An 18,814-nucleotide genomic window follows, 5' to 3' on the forward strand; every position below is an offset into this window, starting at 1 on the left:
GCGCTTTCGCTTACTATAACTCTGAAAGCCAAACCAGGGGATGACTGTCTCTCCTAGCATAATTTATTGCTTTCAGAGTAAATTACTAAATACCTTAGCGGTAGGTCTAAAAAGTACAATTTAAAATAGTAAAATGTTATGTTCCTGGTGGAACTGCCATCATTTTGTAGGGTATACAGTACATTTGTCTCCCTCTAAGTAAATCTGTCTTGTCCAATGGTGGCTAGTCAATCTTAAACTAGCTACTATTTATGGGTCAAGGATGGGATTCAGAATCTATGCTCATAAAACTAGTGCAGGACACTCCTGTTTCCTGCACTTTCGATTCTGTCCGGAGTACTTTCATAATATAAATCACGCCTTTGTGTCCACTTTGCTGCAAGTCAAGGACATACTCTTAAAACTCTTCTCTGATAATGCATTTTCTCATTGGTACACAGGACCCTTCTCACAGTGTCCCTGGCGGCCTAAACCTGTCAGAAAGCCATGTCAGCTCTGGGAACTTTGCCTCGACAACAGAAGGCATTATTGAATCGGGACCTTTCACAGGTACAGTAGCCAGACTATCAACCAATAGTTTAAAAATGTTCCAGTAATTGCAGTTTTTCCTTCTTTTTTATGTTACTAGGCATGCTTTTTTTTAAAGAGTGTCTTAATTTGATTGTCTTAATTTTGATCTTGTATAGAGAATGTGGTCTTGCATCCCACTATTTACTCTTCACTGAGGCAAAAAGAAGGTTAGGAAGCCATCATTATTTAATCCTTTGAAATACTATTTTAGGGATTTTTGTTGGCTTCATATGAATGTTGTTTCAAGTCTGATTAGTCAATTATTATTTGTCCACGGTCACCCTCCCATTCACAGCAGGTTCTCCAGTTTGTGTGGCAAAAGCATCACACGCTTCCTGTGTTGCCCTAACAAGCCACTCCTCTCTTCATTTAAATATATAAAGGAGACATCCAAATGAGTCTGAATGAATTTCCTCTGATCTCAATGTTTGGTTCCCGGCTCGCCTTTTAGTAGCACATCCTTCACATAAATTAAATCTCTCCACCTTGGCAATGGATTAGAGGCGCTGGCACCTGGGAGTTGCAGCAGACTATGGCCACCTTCTCTACAGGTCATGTAGATATCGCTTATCACTTGGAATAAATCAAGACCGACCGGACTGTGATTAACACAAGCTGTAATCACTTCAGGCAGAGATAGGAATTGGGAAGTACTTACCAACTACCCTAGCACACCCATTCAAGCCTTCTTAGTGAAGTCAAAGAGAGACTTCTTCTAATTATGAAGCACTTCATTAGAGAATCAGATGTGCTAGCTCTGGACACATTTTTGGAATGTCTGTGTATCCCAGATGAGAGGTTTGAGATCAACTCTGTTGTAGTACAATATTTGAAAAGTTACTCTCCATTTCACAGATATCATTTAGTTGCGCTAGAGTTTGTTAAATTAAAACTCATCAGATATTTCAGTAACATTAAAGTGGGCATTCGTTTTAAGGAATACATATAAATCAAATGCTTTGGTAAAGTCACACAAATTAAACATTGAAGTCCATGTTGCACAAAAATAAACACTGAAGTTTGTAATTATGTTGTTGTTTTTTTTACAGTGGGTCATAATATATCTTTCAGTTTGTCAGTGCGTTAGAATTTTTTTTCTGCACATTCTGCAACTCAAAAACGTGCGTACACCACCTCCTGAGCTGGCGTAGGATTTGAGAGTGCCGTACGCCAACGTCCATATTGATAAATCTCAAAGTCACCGTGCTATTTTTGCACTGCAGCCATTATTCTCATGAGCACCTGTTATAAGCCCCTCACATTAACCCTATCAAAGCGATTAATTTGATTGGGGTAATGTGTTTTGAGACGTTAATGAGAACTTTTTTTCCCACCCCTTGGCAACATAAATCCTATAGGTATTCCCCAGGTCTAGGGACAAGCACAGTGGTGGTACTGTTCTGTGCCTGTCATCTATGGATTACTCTCACATTTTTGTCTTAGTGGTGGGCCATCCTTTTTACAGTGCCCAGGGAAGACAACCTGTGGGAGACTCAGTTTTTCTGGGGTGTGTTAATAAAGTCTCATTAACCAATCGCCACTGTCACCTACCGTTTCCAGGGTCAGCGTTCCAGCCCAGGTCTCCTGTGGCACCTGTAGCTCCTAGTTCAGCCGCGGCTAGCCGCCTGGCAAGACTCGCCAGCGATTCTCATGCTGAGATTCAGAAAGGTACCAGCGAGAGGGACAAAGCAGGATCTGTCGCTTGCCCTACAACTGCACTAACAGCTTTTTGCTCCCTCTCTCTTTCTGGTTGGGCTTTCCTCACTTTCTCCATCCTTTTAGCAGGATTGTCAGACATTTTTCATCAGTGTCCTCCCTCTCTCTCTCCCTCCCTTTTCTTGCGATTTGACTTTGAGCTGTGTTGAATGCGATTTCCTGAAGTGTGATGGTGGCCTTAGGTTTGTAGCGGCTGAGGTTGACCGCTGTCTGGATCTCTCCCATAGCTGGTTATAGCAGTCCTATTCCTTTTTTCATACACACACTTGCTGCAGCCAACCCAACCCTTAACAGCTTCACCCGAGTTTTAATCAGTATCGCTGATTAACTCCTAAATCTTTCCCGCACCAATGGGCTCCCATAGATCTCTACAGGTTCTTTCTTGCTCCCTGAATTTGAAAAGCCTCCCCTTCTACGTGAAATGAAAGTCTTTGTGAGTGTATATAATCAGTTTTCTTCCCTTGCAGTTGAACCATTTCGAGTTTGTGTAGTATTTCACCTTTGGATGACATAGGACTTTTTTTTGCATTCAACTTTGACTCAACATTGCATCCATGTTACAGCTTGACACAATTGTATATATGTAAATAATTATCCTTTATCTGATTTCAAATGATTCATCATAATCTTACATGACAACATTATATTCTCTGGTGTTGTATAATATTCTCCATAGACTCCCATCTAAAGTGTATGGACCCTTTAGACTCTCAACATTCATGACCGTCACCTTTCTCTTCAGGCACTATGCAAGGGCAGCCACTGAGTGGGCCGGTGGTCCTTGCAGACGACCTTAAGAACCCTGCCATGGAGAAACTGGACCTAGTGAGGAAGTGGAGCATTAACACCTACAAAGTAATCTTTCCCACCTGCACCCATTTCTCCCACTGTCTATTTCTTTCTCTTGCTTCCTGTTTCACTTGTAACCCCACTCTCTTGCACAGCTGCTTTTCTTTAGTCCAACCCTCCTCACACAATCCATTTCAGACCCAGTAGGGCAACTTCTTTTCATTTTTGAAACTACCTCCTGCTAGCACACACACACACGAACACACATCTTTTCATATCTACTGTTGAATTGGTGAGCTACCCATGATCTCATTTGCCTGCAATTCCACATTGTGCCATGAATGTTTACTGATGGCTTGACTTGCCTGCTTCTTTGTACGCTCACGAAAGGACCAGACAAAAGGTTTGAGGTAGAACATCTGATGTAGCCAAACTGTTCATATTACAGAACACAAGATTATAATAAAATCCACTGAAGTTTGATTAATCATTAATGATAAGAAGGAAGTTGTGATCATAGACTAGTATGAATGTTACATCTAGGTCTGTCGCAATTATTAAATAGTTGCCTAATCATGATTATTTGAGGCAGATCATAATTATTTTAATGACAACATTTTGCTCAATATTTTGTTTCTAAAATTATATGTTCCCAATCTGAATAAGGGATTTCTACGTCAATGTTAGAAACTTCTCAACAGATACCATGCAAATTAAGCCCGTTTCCATCAGTTAGGATGTATAGCCCAAGAGCAGAAGAGTGTTTCATAGCTCTGCGGAAAGTTAAGACAATTTACTGAAACGCTTTTGCTTCTTAATATTTCATTATGTTTAAACCTAGTTCAGAATTGTTTTGCAGTGCAGCATTATGTATTTTGCAACATTATTATTCAGTATACTTTGCATATATTTGTCACATCAACTCTGATCGACAAAAGAAAAAACACAGGGACTGGTCACCCCTCTGAGCCTTGGTCCTCTCTAGGTTTCTTCTTTAATTTCTGGGTCCTCTAGGTTTCTTCCTAAACTGCTGTTGTAAAAAGGGCTTAATAAATACATCTGATGGATTGACAAGCATGTGTAAAATAGAATTTTGTCATTTTCCAGTTAGAAAATATGGATGGAAATGTGCATGAATTTATGTGTTATGGCATATAAATGTTTGAAAATGTAAATTCATCGTCCTTGTACATTTTTAAATGAGTTAATGAACTCAAATAACTAGGCTATAATATTTGCAGCTGAGCGAGAGGTAAAACGTCACTACGCGTAGGAAAATTTAATTGTCATTGATTTGCGGTTGCATTTTGGGAAGCGCAATTGTTAACAACATTGACGTAGTGGTAGTTCTAAAGCCAAACAAAACTGCACTGCCCTCAGCACATTTTGTTTTTAAGCTTAAATGAAAGCGGTGACCCCAATAGGAGGAAAATTGTCAGATTTGCTCCAGAAAAGTTGCGCTCAAAAGCGCAAACACCACAAATCTGAAGAACCATCTCCGGATCCAGCACATGTATAAGCTTACACTATAATAGTGGTAAAGCATTTTCAATAGACAATGAAATCGTTAATTGCAATTATTTGTGACAATTAATCGTCAACTAAAATGTCATAATCGTGACAGCCCTAGTTACATCTCATTTGCATGATTAATGACTTTCTTATGTAATTCTCTAGTTTTTTTTGTTTTGTTTGAATGATGATGTATTTTACATTCCTGTGCTTAATTGTTGTACCATGATGTTGGAATTAAATTTCCTTGCCAATATAACCAGTGAAAAATAATGTGTAATTTAGCCTAGAGAATACAATCTGTAAATATATTTAAATCTAGTATTGTTTTTCCTTCCAGAACTAAACTTACGCTTTGAGGGTTAACATTGTCTTCTTGAGTCATGTCAGTGACCTGGGTTTAATACCTGGATTATTTCAAGAAAACTGATAACTATTTGAATACTTGTTTTAAACAGTTTGTCAATAATCCTGGAATAAAGCTAATTTTTTCAGAAACTCAGATTAGATACACTAGAATGCTAACATTCTTAGGGCTAACACATTTACAACCCAAGGTCTTCTAGTCTCTGATGTAAATTATGCTAATGCTAACATGTTTGAAACCCAGGTTAGTTAGCTAACACTAGCTTGTACAAAACACAATGGCAGTTTTCCTATAATGTTAACACAGACTTGTTCCATTTCTTTAGTGTGTTTATGCTGGATTGCTAAATAACCTTACCCCCACAGTGCACCAGGCAGATTTTGTCAGAGAAGCTGGGTCGCGGCTCGCGGACCGTGGACCTGGAGCTTGAGGGACAGATTGAAGTGCTACGTGAAAACAAGCGCAAGTATGAGCAAGTGGTCAAACTGGCCCAGACGCTTGCCAGCCAGCTCACTCAGATCATGCAGACGCAGAGGCAACTGGGCGACGCCTTTGCCGACCTCAGCCTGAAGTCTCCAGAGCTCCACGTGAGTCAGTGATTCACTTTTTGGCCTTAATCAAGCACCCTGTAACTGGAGTGGGTGAAGCAGTTGAATGTTACCACAGAAGTACTATTTTGTTTTTATTCATGCTTAATAGCAAAGGTTACGATCTCGGGTCGGTAGGGATGTAATGATAAAATAGTCTGCAAGGATCCCCCATTCACATTATTTTGATTTGTGAGACTTTGGTTAGAGAATTAATTCAAATACGATCTTACAGTTCAAGAACTTAGCACCTACATTTCTATCAGTCACCTTTGACAGTCATTGATTTGCACTTTAACTTTGCATGCCAATGTAGACTAGATCAGTCAAACTGTGAATTGCCCAGCTTTGCACTTTGACCAATAAAAGTGAGGCATATTTCTTATCTTGCACAACACATCTGCGCCGATCATTTAGCATAATATTTCTTTTTAATGTCTTGCACAATATTAGTCATTTTAGTGACAACCGTTATAATTTGCTAGGTTATCCATTGCTATGTTTTAAAAGTTGTTACAGGAGAAACTCTTGATTTTGATTCTTTAGATTCACCTTTCATATAGGTTTTGTGTTAAAGTGTCAGTGAGTCATCAAGGAGAGATGAATCCCTGCAGTAGATGCTCTTTAAAAATGTAAAAGAGTAAAAACACGTATATTTATTCAGTGGCTACAGTGGGGAGAACATGTATTTGATACACTACCGATTTTGCAGGTTTTCCTACTTACAAAGCATGTAGAGGTCTACAGAAAATCACATTTTATGATTTTTAAATAATTAATTTGCATTTTATTGCATGACATAAGTATTTGATCACCTACCAACCAGTAAGAATTCCAGCAAACAACCTCCTTCCCTCAGTAAGAGCATTGAAGATGGGTCGTTGCTGCGTCTTCCAGCATGACAACGACCCGATACACACAGCCAGGGCAACTAAGGAGTGGCTCTGTAAGAAGCATCTCAAGGTCCTGGAGTGTCCTAGCCAGTCTCCAGACCTGAACCCAATAGAAAATCTTTGGAGGGAACTGAAAGTCTGTATTGCCCAGCGACAGCCTCGAAACCTGAAGGATCTGGAAAAGGTCTGTAAGGAGGAGTGGGCCAAAATCCCTGCTGCAGTGTGTGCAAACCTGATCAAGAACTACAGGAAACGTATGATCTCTGTAATTGCAAACAAAGGTTTCTGTACCAAAAAATAAGTTCTGCTTTTCTGATGTATCAAATACTTATGTCAAGCAATAAAATTAATTACTTAAAAATCATACAATGTGATTTTCTAGATTTTTTTTTTTAGATTGCGTCACTCACAGTTGAAGTGTACCTATGATAAAAATTATAGACTTTTACATGTTTTGTAAGTGGGTAAACCTGCAAAATCGGCAGTGTATCAAATATTTGTTCTCCCCATTGTATGTCAGTTATCTTTTTGGATAGATTGCTATCAAACATCTAATCTGCAATACTGGCAAGTTCATACACACAATCACGGAGTGCTTGGAATTACATCGTTTAATTCCTCTAATCAAACAATCACATTGAATCACAATTACATTTTTTCTTTATTGGACACAGTATATTTTACTCAATTCCTAGGAGTAAATTAACCTGAAAAGATTGGTGATTTTGAGGTGATTTAGTTTAGTTATGTACATCATCAACCATTACACATGCATATTTAGTTGAATTATTTGGGGATAAATTTGATAGGTTGTTATTATTAAACACTCTTTGGTGCACTCCTGTCGCACTCCTGTCACAGATATCTCTTTTAATCTAAACCATACCAACTCGCAAACCAGCCATTTATTTGGAAGCCAAAATAAGAGTGACTGCTGTTTAATAGGCTTCTAACTTATTAAAACAGACAGAGCTATGCATCCCCCTCCATCGCCAACCTGCTGCACACCTAAACACCTGCACATTTTCATCCGAATTGTAATTGGTGGTAATCTATCAGAGACAAGGTGAAATCACCTTTTCAGAACAGTGTGTTTTTGTAGGAGCTTGGTACTTCCAATGTGGTGAACGGGTGTCCACCTTTAATCTACATAGATGACAAGTTAATTCATACTGCCCACACAGAACCATCTTAGAGGTCCAACTTATGATCTCCATCATACCATACCATACCATCTTCTTCCGCTTATCCGGGGCCCGGGTCGCGGGGGCAGCAGTCTAAGCAGGGATGCCCAGACTTCCCTCTCCCCAGACACTTCCTCTAGCTCTTCCGGGGGGACACCGAGGCGTTCCCAGGCCAGCCGGGAGACATAGTCCCTCCAGCGTGTCCTAGGTCTTCCCCGGGGTCTCCTCCCGGTGGGACGGGACCGGAACACCTTCCCAGGAAGGCGATCCGGAGGCATCCGAAAAAGATGCCCAAGCCACCTCAGCTGACCCCTCTCGATGTGGAGGAGCAGCGGCTCTACTCTGAGCTCCTCCCGGGTGACCGAGCTTCTCACCCTATCTCTAAGGGATCGCCCGGCCACCCTGCGGAGAAAGCTCATTTCGGCTGCCTGTATCCGGGATCTTGTCCTTTCGGTCATGACCCAAAGCTCATGACCATAGGTGAGAGTAGGAACGTAGATTGACTGGTAAATCGAGAGCTTCGCCTTGCGGCTCAGCTCTTTCTTCACCACGACAGACCGATACATCGACTGCATTACTGCAGAAGCTGCACCGATCCGTCTGTCAATCTCCCGTTTCATCCTTCCCTCACTCGTGAACAAGACCCCTAGATACTTAAACTCCTCCACTTGAGGCAGGCACTCTCCACCAACCTGAAGTGGGCAAGCCACCCTTTTCCGACTGAGGACCATGGCCTCGGATTTGGAGGTACTGATTTTCATCCCCACCGCTTCACACTCGGCTGCAAACCGTCCCAGCGCATGCTGAAGGTCCTGGTTAGAAGGGGCCAACACGACAACATCATCTGCAAAGAGCAGAGACGAAATTGTGTGGTCCCCAAACACCCTCCGGCCCCTGGCTGCGCCTAGAAATTCTGTCCATAAAAATTACGAACAGAACCGGTGACAAAGGGCAGCCCTGCTGGAGTCCAACATGCACTGGGAACAAGTCTGACTTACTGCCGGCAATGCGGACCAAGCTCCTACTTCGGTTGTACAGGGACCTGACAGCCCTTAGCAAAGGACCCAGGACCCCATATTCCCCAAGCACCCTCCACAAGATGCCGCGAGGGACTTCTCCAAATCCACAAAACACATGTGGATTGGTTGGGCAAACTCCCATGAACCCTCCAACACCCCGTAGAGGGTATAGAGCTGGTCCAGTGTTCCACGGCCCGGACGAAAACCACACTGTTCCTCCTGAATCCGAGGTTCTACTATCGGCCGTATTCTCCTCTCCAGAACCCTGGCATAGACTTTCCCGGGGAGGCTGAGAAGTGTGATCCCCCTATAGTTGGAACACACCCTCCGGTCCCCCTTCTTAAAAAGAGGGACCACCACCCCGGTCTGCCATCCCAGAGGCACTGTCCCCGACCGCCACGCGATGTTGCACAGGCGTGTCAACCAAGACAGCCCCACAACATCCAGAGACTTGAGGTACTCAGGGCGGATCTCATCCACCCCCGGTGCCTTGCCACCGAGGAGTTTCTTGACCACCTCAGTGACGTCAGCCCGGGTGATGGACGAGTCCACCTCTGAGCCCTCATTCTCTGCTTCCTCAATGGAAGAAGTGACAGCGGGATTGAGGAGATCCTCGAAGTATTCCTTCCACCGCCCGACGACATCCTCAGTTGAGGTCAACAGCTGCCCACCTCTACTGTAAACAGCGTTGGTAGGGCACTGTTTCCCTCTCCTGAGGCGCCGGATGGTTTGCCAGAATCTCTTCGAGGCCAGCCGATAGTCCTTCTCCATGGCCTCACCGAACTCCTCCCAGGCCCGAGTTTTTGCCTCCACAACCACCCGGGCTGCAGCCCGCTTGGCCTGTCGGTACCCGTCAGCTGCGTCAGGAGTCCCACAAGCCAACCAGGCCTGATAGGACTCCTTCTTCAGCTTGACGGCATCCCTTACTTCCGGTGTCCACCACCGGGTTCGGGGATTGCCGCCTCGACAGGCACCGGAGACCTTACGGCCACAGCTCTGAGCGGCCGCTTCGACAATGGCGGTGGAGAACATGGTCCACTCGGACTCAATATCTCCAACCTCCCTCGGGATCCAGTCGAAGCTCTGCCGGAGGTGGGAGTTAAAGATCTCTCTGACAGGAGACTCGGCCAGACGTTCCCAGCAGACCCTTACAGTACGCTTGGGCCTGCCGAGTCTGTCCAGCTTTCTCCCCCGCCATCGGATCCAACTCACCACCAGGTGGTGATCAGTTGACAGCTCCGCCCCTCTCTTCACCCGAGTGTCCAAGACATACGACCGCAGGTCAGATGAGACGACAACAAAGTCGATCATCGACCTGCGGCCTAGGGTGTCCTGGTGCCACGTGCACTGATGGACACCCTTATGCTTGAACATGGTGTTCGTTATGGACAAACTGTGACTAGCACAGAAGTCCAATAACTGAACACCACTCGGGTTCAGATCAGGGGGGCCGTTCCTCCCAATCACGCCCCTCCAGGTGTCACTGTCGTTGCCCACGTGGGCGTTGAAGTCCCCCAGTAGAACGATAGAGTCCCCAGTCGGAGCACTTTCCAGCACCCCTCCCAGAGACTCCAAGAAGGTCGGGTACTCCGCACTGCCGTTCGGCCCGTAGGCACAAACAACAGTGAGAGACCTATCCCCGACCCGTAGGCGCAGGGAAACGACCCTCTCGTTCACCGGGGTAAACTCCAACACATGGCGGCAGAGCTGGGGAGCTATAAGCAAACCCACACCAGCCCGCCGCCTCTCACCATGGGCAACTCCAGAGTGGTGAAGAGTCCATCCTCTCTCAAGGAGTGTGGTTCCAGAGCCCAAGCCGTGCGTAGAGGTGATCCCGACTACCTCTAATCGGAACCTCTCAACCTCACGCACTAACTCAGGCTCCTTCCCCGCCAGCGAGGTGACATTCCACGTCCCTAGAGCTAGTTTCCGTGTCCAGAGATTGGGTTGTCTAGGCCCCTGCCTTTGACTGCCGCCCGATCCTCTCCGCACCGGCCCCTTATGGTCCCTCCTGTGGGTGGTGAGCCCACGGGAGGGCGGCCCCACGTCGCCCGTTCGGGCTGAGCCCGGCCGGGCCCCATGGGGGAAGGCCCGGCCACCAGGCGCTCGCATACGAGCCCCAACCCCGGGCCTGGCTCCAGGGTGGGGCCCCGGCTGAGCCATACCGAGCGACGTCACGGTACTCAATATTTTTTTCATCATTAAGGGGGGTTTGAACCGCTCTTAGTCTGACCCGTCGCCTAAGACCTGTTTGCCTTGGGAGACCCTACCAGGGGCATATAGCCCCAGACAACATAGCTCCTAGGGTCACTCGGGTACTCAAACCCCTCCACCACGTTAAGGTGGCAGTTCTTGGAGGGATGATCTCCATCATCAATATTGTAAATGTTTCATGTAATCTTCCGGAGCAAATGAAACTGGATTAGATGGTGGTTTTGAAGGTACGTCAAATAAATTATTGCAGTATTAAAAATCATTATTAAAAATTAAACAGTGAATAATGTTTAAATTGTCGATGCGTAAATTATAGTATTTTATAGCCTCCTTAAACCCCTGTTAGATCTAAAGGCAATTATGTTCAGTGAACTGGGTGGGACACGTAGTACATGTTCTTTACTTATTGTTAGAGGATTTCTGTACATCCCCAGCTGCTGCCTAATGAAAGGTGTATGACTATGCCTGTGAGGATGTGTTTGCGTGTCAATGTTCTGTTTATAAGATTAACACTTATGTTTCATGTTAGATTCCACCAACCTTATGATGAATCAGCCTGTCCAAAGTGGATTGTGTGCTTGTGACATTCAGCACTAGATGTTAATGGATTCTTTGTAGTTAAGACTGTCATTTTATGTGAAAGGTTGGGATAAAAAGATTTAAATGACACACGTCATGGTTGGAAGTTGATTGTGACTAGAAATTGTCATTGGATTACCATTGATTTAACTGCTTATCAAAAAGAATGTTCTGTTGGAAAGCATTTTAGAGGCTTATGCAATGATTAAATATTCTTAGGAAGTTACTACACCACCCAAAAAGGAAATGTTTCAAATATGTTTTGATATGTTCTATAATAGATTTACAATTTTGATTAATGTAACCAAAATACTCTTTGCACAAATGTTATGCAATTAAAGAAAATGTAATTTCCTTTTTAGTATACCCCTACATAGAAACAGGTGCACACTATTAGAAAATAATTATGCTGTTGAAACTCAGTGGGTCCAGCCTTACATAAAGGTTAGAGACCTGGGTTTGGTTTGGTCTTAACCATAGAGGTGTGTGGTAACAGATAATGCCATGATCAAAAGAGTTCCCAGGCCTTCAAAAGATGTTGATACCTGTGACTTTGGGAGGGGTTGCAGAGCCATTTCCAAGTAGTTTGAATCACACTGTGTAGGAATTGAACCTGCATCCTCAATCAACTTCATGGGTCACTCTAAATTAATCTCTTCATGATTTATTTCCATCTTTGTCATATTTCAGGGAATTCGCATCTTTGTAATAAAATAGTTCTGTGGTTGTCCCTATCTTGCAGAATTAATAACATAATGGTTTTCCTTTTAGGAGGAGTTTGGCTACAATGCTGACACCCAAAAACTCTTGTCCAAAAATGGCGAGACCCTACTGGGAGCAATAAACTTCTTCATCGCCAGTGTGAACACACTGGTTGACAAAACTATCGAGGACACCATGATTAACATCAAACAGTATGAAACTGCCAGGTAATCTGAATGTCTTCAAAGTGATTCATTCACTAATTGACATCCCCATAATTCATTTTGAGAGCCTATGTTCATGCTTTTAGTCATGATGTCTAATCGCGGAGGTTTTGTGTTTGTCAGGTTTGTGTTTTATATGGGTTTGTTTGACTGACGGGTATATACAACATTTAGCATGGAACCAGATATTTTTCTGCTGTATACCTGTCTCTTTACTGTATCAGCAGCACCCCATGTTCTTTGTAAGATGAAAAAGATGTATGTCGACATCCATTCTCTGACATTTCCTGTAGGATTGAGTATGACGCGTACCGCACAGACCTGGAGGAATTAAACCTGGGACCACGGGATGCCACCACATTGCCCAAAATAGAACATTCCCAGCAGCAGTTCCAGATCTACCGTGAGAAGTACGAGAAGATGCGCAATGATGTGTCCATCAAGCTCAAGTTCCTGGAAGAGAACAAGGTATATCCAAAGCTAGTTTTAGTTTTAGCTTGTTTTTGTAGTTGTGTCAAGGGTTAGTAAAATAAACGTGATTAGATTGTCTGTCTTTAGGATATAGTGGTCTTAGTACTGTTTTTGCCATCATGACAACAATATTTGTTATGAAAAATCAAGCTAACCAGAGTGTTGGTGTTTTTAAAAAGTCTTTGCTTTTCCCTGAGCAAAACAAAATGAACAGCAAAATATGTAAGCTGGGCTATGGTTCAAATATTTTGCTGTGTGACCTGGAGTTGTAGACTTTCTGTGCTTTCTTTTTTTGTGCTGTGCATGGTAATGTTGTTTCTTTTTGTTTCTTTTTCCTCCCTCTCTTCCAGGTGAAAGTGTTGCACAATCAGCTGATCCTCTTCCACAATGCCATCGCGGCATACTATGCAGGAAACCAGCAGCAGCTGGAACAGACGCTCAAGCAGTTCCACATCAAGTTGAAAATGCCTGGTGGGGACATGCCATCTTGGTTGGAGGAGCACTAATCAACCAATCATCCCTTCCCCCAACATTTTTTTGGGGCAGACTACAGAATTAATTAGTGATTTTTTTTGACAAACAACACTCTGCTCTACCTGTCAGCCTACCTTATTCTATTCTTCAAAATTGTTAAATGTTTTTAGATGAAGCAAAAAAGGACCAAAATTATATATAAAAAAATATATTTATAATCTCTTGTTTGATAAACTGTACGTTCTGTTTCCTACTATGCTCCTGTTTTTTTCTGTTCATGAAAATCCATTGACCTTTTTTCCAATGGTGAAGAGTAGCTGTCTCTGGTTTCTTGTCTCGGCCTTTTCATCTCGGCCACATCTGTTTTACTTGAATGGCTGCAGTTCTTTTCTAATCATGGGAATTGCACTTTTTAGTATGATCTGACAAATCTAAGGAGATGATAAATATGTTTTGGAAACTACGGCTTTTTACTCTAGCTTATGAATGTTCTATCTCTGCACTGATGCGCTGTTTAGGGGAGAAAACTATTCTGCTGTCAGTTTGATTCCATCAAGTTTACCCCATGTTTTTGAGATTTTGTTAATGTCTGGATGATTGATGAAGTAACACTAATGTTAGACGTCGTTACGTGTGCATGATACATCATAAGCTTGACGGGAAACCTGTTATACAGACTGTATTAGTTTTAGGTTTGCATTAACAGGGTTTGTACAAACGTTTCTGACTGCCAATGCCAATTCACATTTCTGACTTAAATTTATAAAAAAGCAGCCCATAATAACTTGTCAGAAGAAGGAGAAGTTTTATGATGTTGGTGAAATCATGCATCGTACACTTTATGTATATACTGTATATGTGTCTATATGCACATGCATATAGAAAGACATGTCAAGAATTAGGTAAAATGAATCTGGTTTGCGAGCTGTCATTACTCTGTGAGAAGTGATGTTTTTTGCTGTTTAGTTGGCTATGATTATTTAGTAATGTCTGTAACAACTATTGTTGTTATCCACAGTCACATTTTACTTTACAAGCTGTAAAACTAACAGTTAAATAAGCGGTTTTGGTCAGCTTCTTTTGTACATTTTTGCAATGGAATAATATTGTATCCCTAATAGAATAATGAATTAAAACAATAATTCTGATATGTTATGGCAATAGTTTTCCGTACTGTAACAGGGTCCAGCATGAAGGCTACAAGTTTAGGATTAGCGTACACCTGCTTGATGAGAAAGATTATGTGCTAAATTTGGGCCCACAGACAATGCTGCCATTTACAGCAAAGGCATTAGCTGTGCCTGTCTACCCATAGCAAGAAGCTCGAACTGTTGAATTGGCTTGGGTTGCAATGTTAGATGTACACCAGGCTTATATTTGTGGAATGATTACATAGTATGAATACATTATTTGTACTTAATTTTTAAGGAAAATCTCATATATACTGTCATGTAAAAAAGCTATTACAACCCCCTTTTTTTTTATACATATTTTGTCATGGATATGTTATCTTCAAACCTCAGCACTATTGACATAAAGGTAACCTAGTTTAACATATTTCAGTTAAAGATTACACTGAAATGTATATTTATTAATCAAAATCACAGATAAGGTAGAATGAAACAAGTACACCCCTAGCTTCCATAGCTGGTCTTTCCTCATTCTGTGCTGAAATAACTTAATGTAGCCTTTTCTTGTAACTTTCTATCAGTCTTTACATCGACTGGGACAAATGTTTAGGCTACTCCTCTTTACATTACAGTTTCAACTGTGTCATGTTGAAACTGCTTTCTTTCATGCACAGCCTGCTTCAAGTCCCCATCAGCATTTCAATATGAGTGAGGTCTGGGCTTTGACTTTAGTATACTATGGATTTGATTATTGACTAGTTGGCCTGGCCCAAAATCCACTCCATGCTTTACAGTTTGTTTGAGGTTCTTCTGTTCAAAGGCAGTTTTTGTTTTCACCGTATGGTGCCTTTCATTGTGTCTAAAAAAAAAACTCCACTTTTGACTGAACTATGCAGAGCAAATCTTTCCATGAGTTATGGTCTTTTCCAGCTGTTGTCTAGCAAACGTTAGTTATGATATTCTTTTTTGTGTGCAGGGGCGTCTTCCTTCTTGACCTCCCATGTAGGTAAAGGTTGTGCTGTCAGTTTCTGACAGTTCACTCATGTGCTTTGACATTGACTCTAGAAACTGTGATGTTGCCCTGGGTTTCTTAAAGACTTGTATGTGCATTTCTACGTCAGCTGTTGGGTGGATTTTTATGTAACCCCACTGTTCTATGTAGATTGCCAGTGGTCTGGAATTTTCCCTGTTTGTAGAATATACATTTTCAAAGTGGAAGGATGTACTTCAAATTGCTTGGCAATGGCTTTTGTAACATACCATTAAAAAGATGAGGAATGGACCAATCACCTACACTACATACACTCCATGCCAACATGGTTAAACTCAGTAACCCTATTTCACTATGACCACCCATGTAGAAAGAATGCCGAAGCTGCATTTGTATGTTCTGTAAACCCAAACTACACTTTAACATTAGCAAGAAATGTATTGCACTGAGGAATGAGACAAAGAAAAAGGGAATAAAACAATCTGGCTTGGCATTGTATGATGACAATCTCTACACTAGTTAGCGTTGTTAACACCCCCTGAAAACAGCTCATTCTTTATATAGTTTGTCTTTATAATTTTCCTTTCCTCTTCTCCACATTCAACCGCTCATGAACACCTAGAGAATAATTGTGTAAAATGGCAACCAAACTGATTTGGACAAGACAATACTTTTTGCTTGTACATAGAAAAGATCAGCATTCTCAGCCTGAGCTTAAATTGTTAACTTCTAGAAAACTCTGTTTTCTAGAGGACTACCGATAATTCTGTTGTATTGTGGCATAGAATGTCATGTAATATTCTGGTTGCAAAATGTATTTCTGTTGTTGAAACATCAAACAATAACTGGGTATAGACCTAATTTTCAGAAGTCTTGTTTTGGTTTTCATCTGGTACACCTGCCCACCTTCTATTTTGCACCATATTCAAACTGTAAAAATGACTTTATTGCAACCACTTCTGCCCACTGGGGTTTCTTCAGTTTGTACTTACGCTGTTTTACAGCAGGAAATGTACTGTGTCTTGTACAGCAAATATGGTGTTAACTGACAAGCATAAATATATATATTTGTAATTTCCTCTTTTACCTTGGATATACAGTATATGAATGAAGACTTTACTAGTGGAGTGTAACTTTGTAATAATGAAACATACTGATTAACATATGTTCAGTTGAAAACAGGTTGCTAAATGTTGTGTAACAGCTTTTGGGAAAAAAATAAATGTTTTCTTCATAAATGGCTCCAGTGGTGTTTTTACTGGGTTTCCAATAATGAAAATAGCATAGCTGTACTGTGTGTTGCTGGTATTGAGAAGATTGCTATATACAGGTGCTGGTCATAAAATTAGAATATCATCAAAAAGTTGAATTATTTCAGTAATTCCATTCAAAAAGTGAAACTTGTATAATGTATACATTCATTCCATACAGACTGATCTATTTCGAGTGTTTATTTCTTTTAATTTTGATGATTATAACTGACAACTAATGGAAACCCCAAATTCAGTATCTCAGAAAATTAGAATATTGTGAAAAGGTTCAATATTGAAGACACCTGGTGCCACACTCTAATAACATAATTAACCCAAAACACCTGCAAATGCCTTTAAATGGTCTCTCAGTCTAGTTCTGTAGGCAACACAATCATGGGGAAGACTGCTGACTTGACAGCTGTCCAAAAGACAACCATTGACACCTTGCACAAGAAGGGCAAGACACAAAAGGTCATTGCTAAAGAGGCTGGCTGTTCACAGAGTTCTGTGTCCAAGCACATTAATAGAGAGGCGAAGGGAAGGAAAAGATATGGTAGAAAAAAGTGTACAAGCAATAGGGAAAACCGCACCCTGGGGAGGATTGTGAAATAAAACCCATTCAAAAATGTGGGGGAGATTCACAAAGAGTGGACTGCAGCTGGAGTTATGTTCCACCACGCACAGACATATGCAAGACATGGGTTTCAGCTGTCGCATTCCTTGTGTCAAGCCACTCTTGAACAAGACACAGCGTCAGAAGCGTCTCGCCTGGGCTAAAGACAAAAAGGACTGGACTGCTGCTAAATTATGTTCTCTGATGAAAGTAAATTTTGCATTTCCTGGGAAATCGAGGTCCCAGAGTCTGGAGGAAGTGAGGAGAGGCACAAAATCCACATTGTTTGAAGTCCAGTGTAAAATTTCCACAGTCAGTGATGGTTTGGGTTGCCATGTCATCTGCTGGTGTTGGTCCACTGTGTTTTCTGAGGTCCAAGGTCAACGCAGCCGTCTACCAGGAAGTTTTAGAGCACTTCATGCTTCCTGCTGCTGACCAACTTTATGGAGATGCAGATTTCATTTTCCAACAGGACTTAGCACTTGCACACAGTGCCAAAGCTACTAGTACCTGGTTTAAGGACCATGGCATCCCTGTTCTCAATTGGCCAGCAAACTCGCCTGACCTTAACCTTATAGAAAATCTATGGGGTATTGTGAAGAGGAAGATGCGATATGCCAGACCCAACAATGCAGAAGAGCTGAAGGCCATTATTGAGTGCTGTACATGCTCATACTTTTCATGTTCATACTTTTCAGTTGGCCAACATTTCCCCCAAAACATTTTTTGTATTGGTCTTTCTGAGATACTGAATTTGGGATTTTCATTAGTTGTCTGTTATAATCATCACAATTAAAAGAAATAAACATTTGAAATATATCAGTATGTGTGTAATGAATGAATATAATATACAAGTTTTACTTTTTGAATGGAAATACTGAAATAAAGCAACTTTTTTATGATATTCTAATTTTATGACCAGCACCTGTAAATATGGAGTGTGATTCAGAATTAGTTGCCCCCTTTGGTAAAGAGAAGCAAAAATCACAAAAAATTTGCCGATTTTGCAGGTTTTCCTACTTACCAAGCATGTAGAAGTCTGTAATTTTTATCATAGGAACTCTTCAACTGTGAGAGACAGAATCTAAAACAAAAATCCAGAAAATCACATTGTATGATTTTTAAGTAATTAATTAGCATTTTATTGCATGACATAAGTATTTGATACATCAGAAAAGTGGAACTTAATATTTGGTACAGAAACTTTTGTTTGCAATTACAGAGATCATACATTTCCTGTAGTTCTTGACCAGGTTTGCATACACTGCAGCAGGGATTTTGGCCCACTCCTCCATACAGACCTTCTCCAGATCTGTCGCTGGGCAATACGGACTTTCAGCTCCCTCCAAAGATTTTCTATTGGGTTCAGGTCTGGAGACTGGCTAGGCCACTCCAGGACCTTGAGATGCTTCTTACGGAGCCACTCCTTAGTTGCCCTGGCTGTGTGTTTCGGGTCGTTGTCATGCTGGAAGACCCAGCCACGACCCATTTTCAATGCTCTTACTGAGGGAAGGAGGTTGTTTGCC

General features: G+C 41.8%; 1 protein-coding gene across 4 annotated transcripts in view; it reads left to right on the top strand.

Annotated features, from left to right (window-relative positions):
- Positions 1 to 16,660, top strand: part of arfip1 (ADP-ribosylation factor interacting protein 1 (arfaptin 1)) — a 33,094-nt gene extending 16,434 nt beyond the window's left edge. For 3 of the 4 annotated variants that reach the window (XM_010899193.5, XM_010899197.5, XM_010899194.3), the window contains 7 exons: positions 441 to 549; positions 2,131 to 2,238; positions 3,029 to 3,141; positions 5,320 to 5,541; positions 12,202 to 12,359; positions 12,650 to 12,824; positions 13,178 to 16,660. In XM_010899193.5, coding sequence (XP_010897495.1) covers positions 441 to 549; positions 2,131 to 2,238; positions 3,029 to 3,141; positions 5,320 to 5,541; positions 12,202 to 12,359; positions 12,650 to 12,824; positions 13,178 to 13,333 — 1,041 coding nt within the window. In that variant the 3' untranslated portion in view covers positions 13,334 to 16,660. The remainder of the gene's footprint in view (positions 1 to 440; positions 550 to 2,130; positions 2,239 to 3,028; positions 3,142 to 5,319; positions 5,542 to 12,201; positions 12,360 to 12,649; positions 12,825 to 13,177) is intronic. The other variant, XM_010899195.5, reaches the window with a different exon arrangement.
- The last annotated feature ends 2,154 nt before the right edge of the window (positions 16,661 to 18,814 follow it).

Source organism: Esox lucius, chromosome 25, assembly GCF_011004845.1.
Source record: "Esox lucius isolate fEsoLuc1 chromosome 25, fEsoLuc1.pri, whole genome shotgun sequence".
NCBI classification, from domain to species: Eukaryota; Metazoa; Chordata; class Actinopteri; order Esociformes; family Esocidae; genus Esox; species Esox lucius.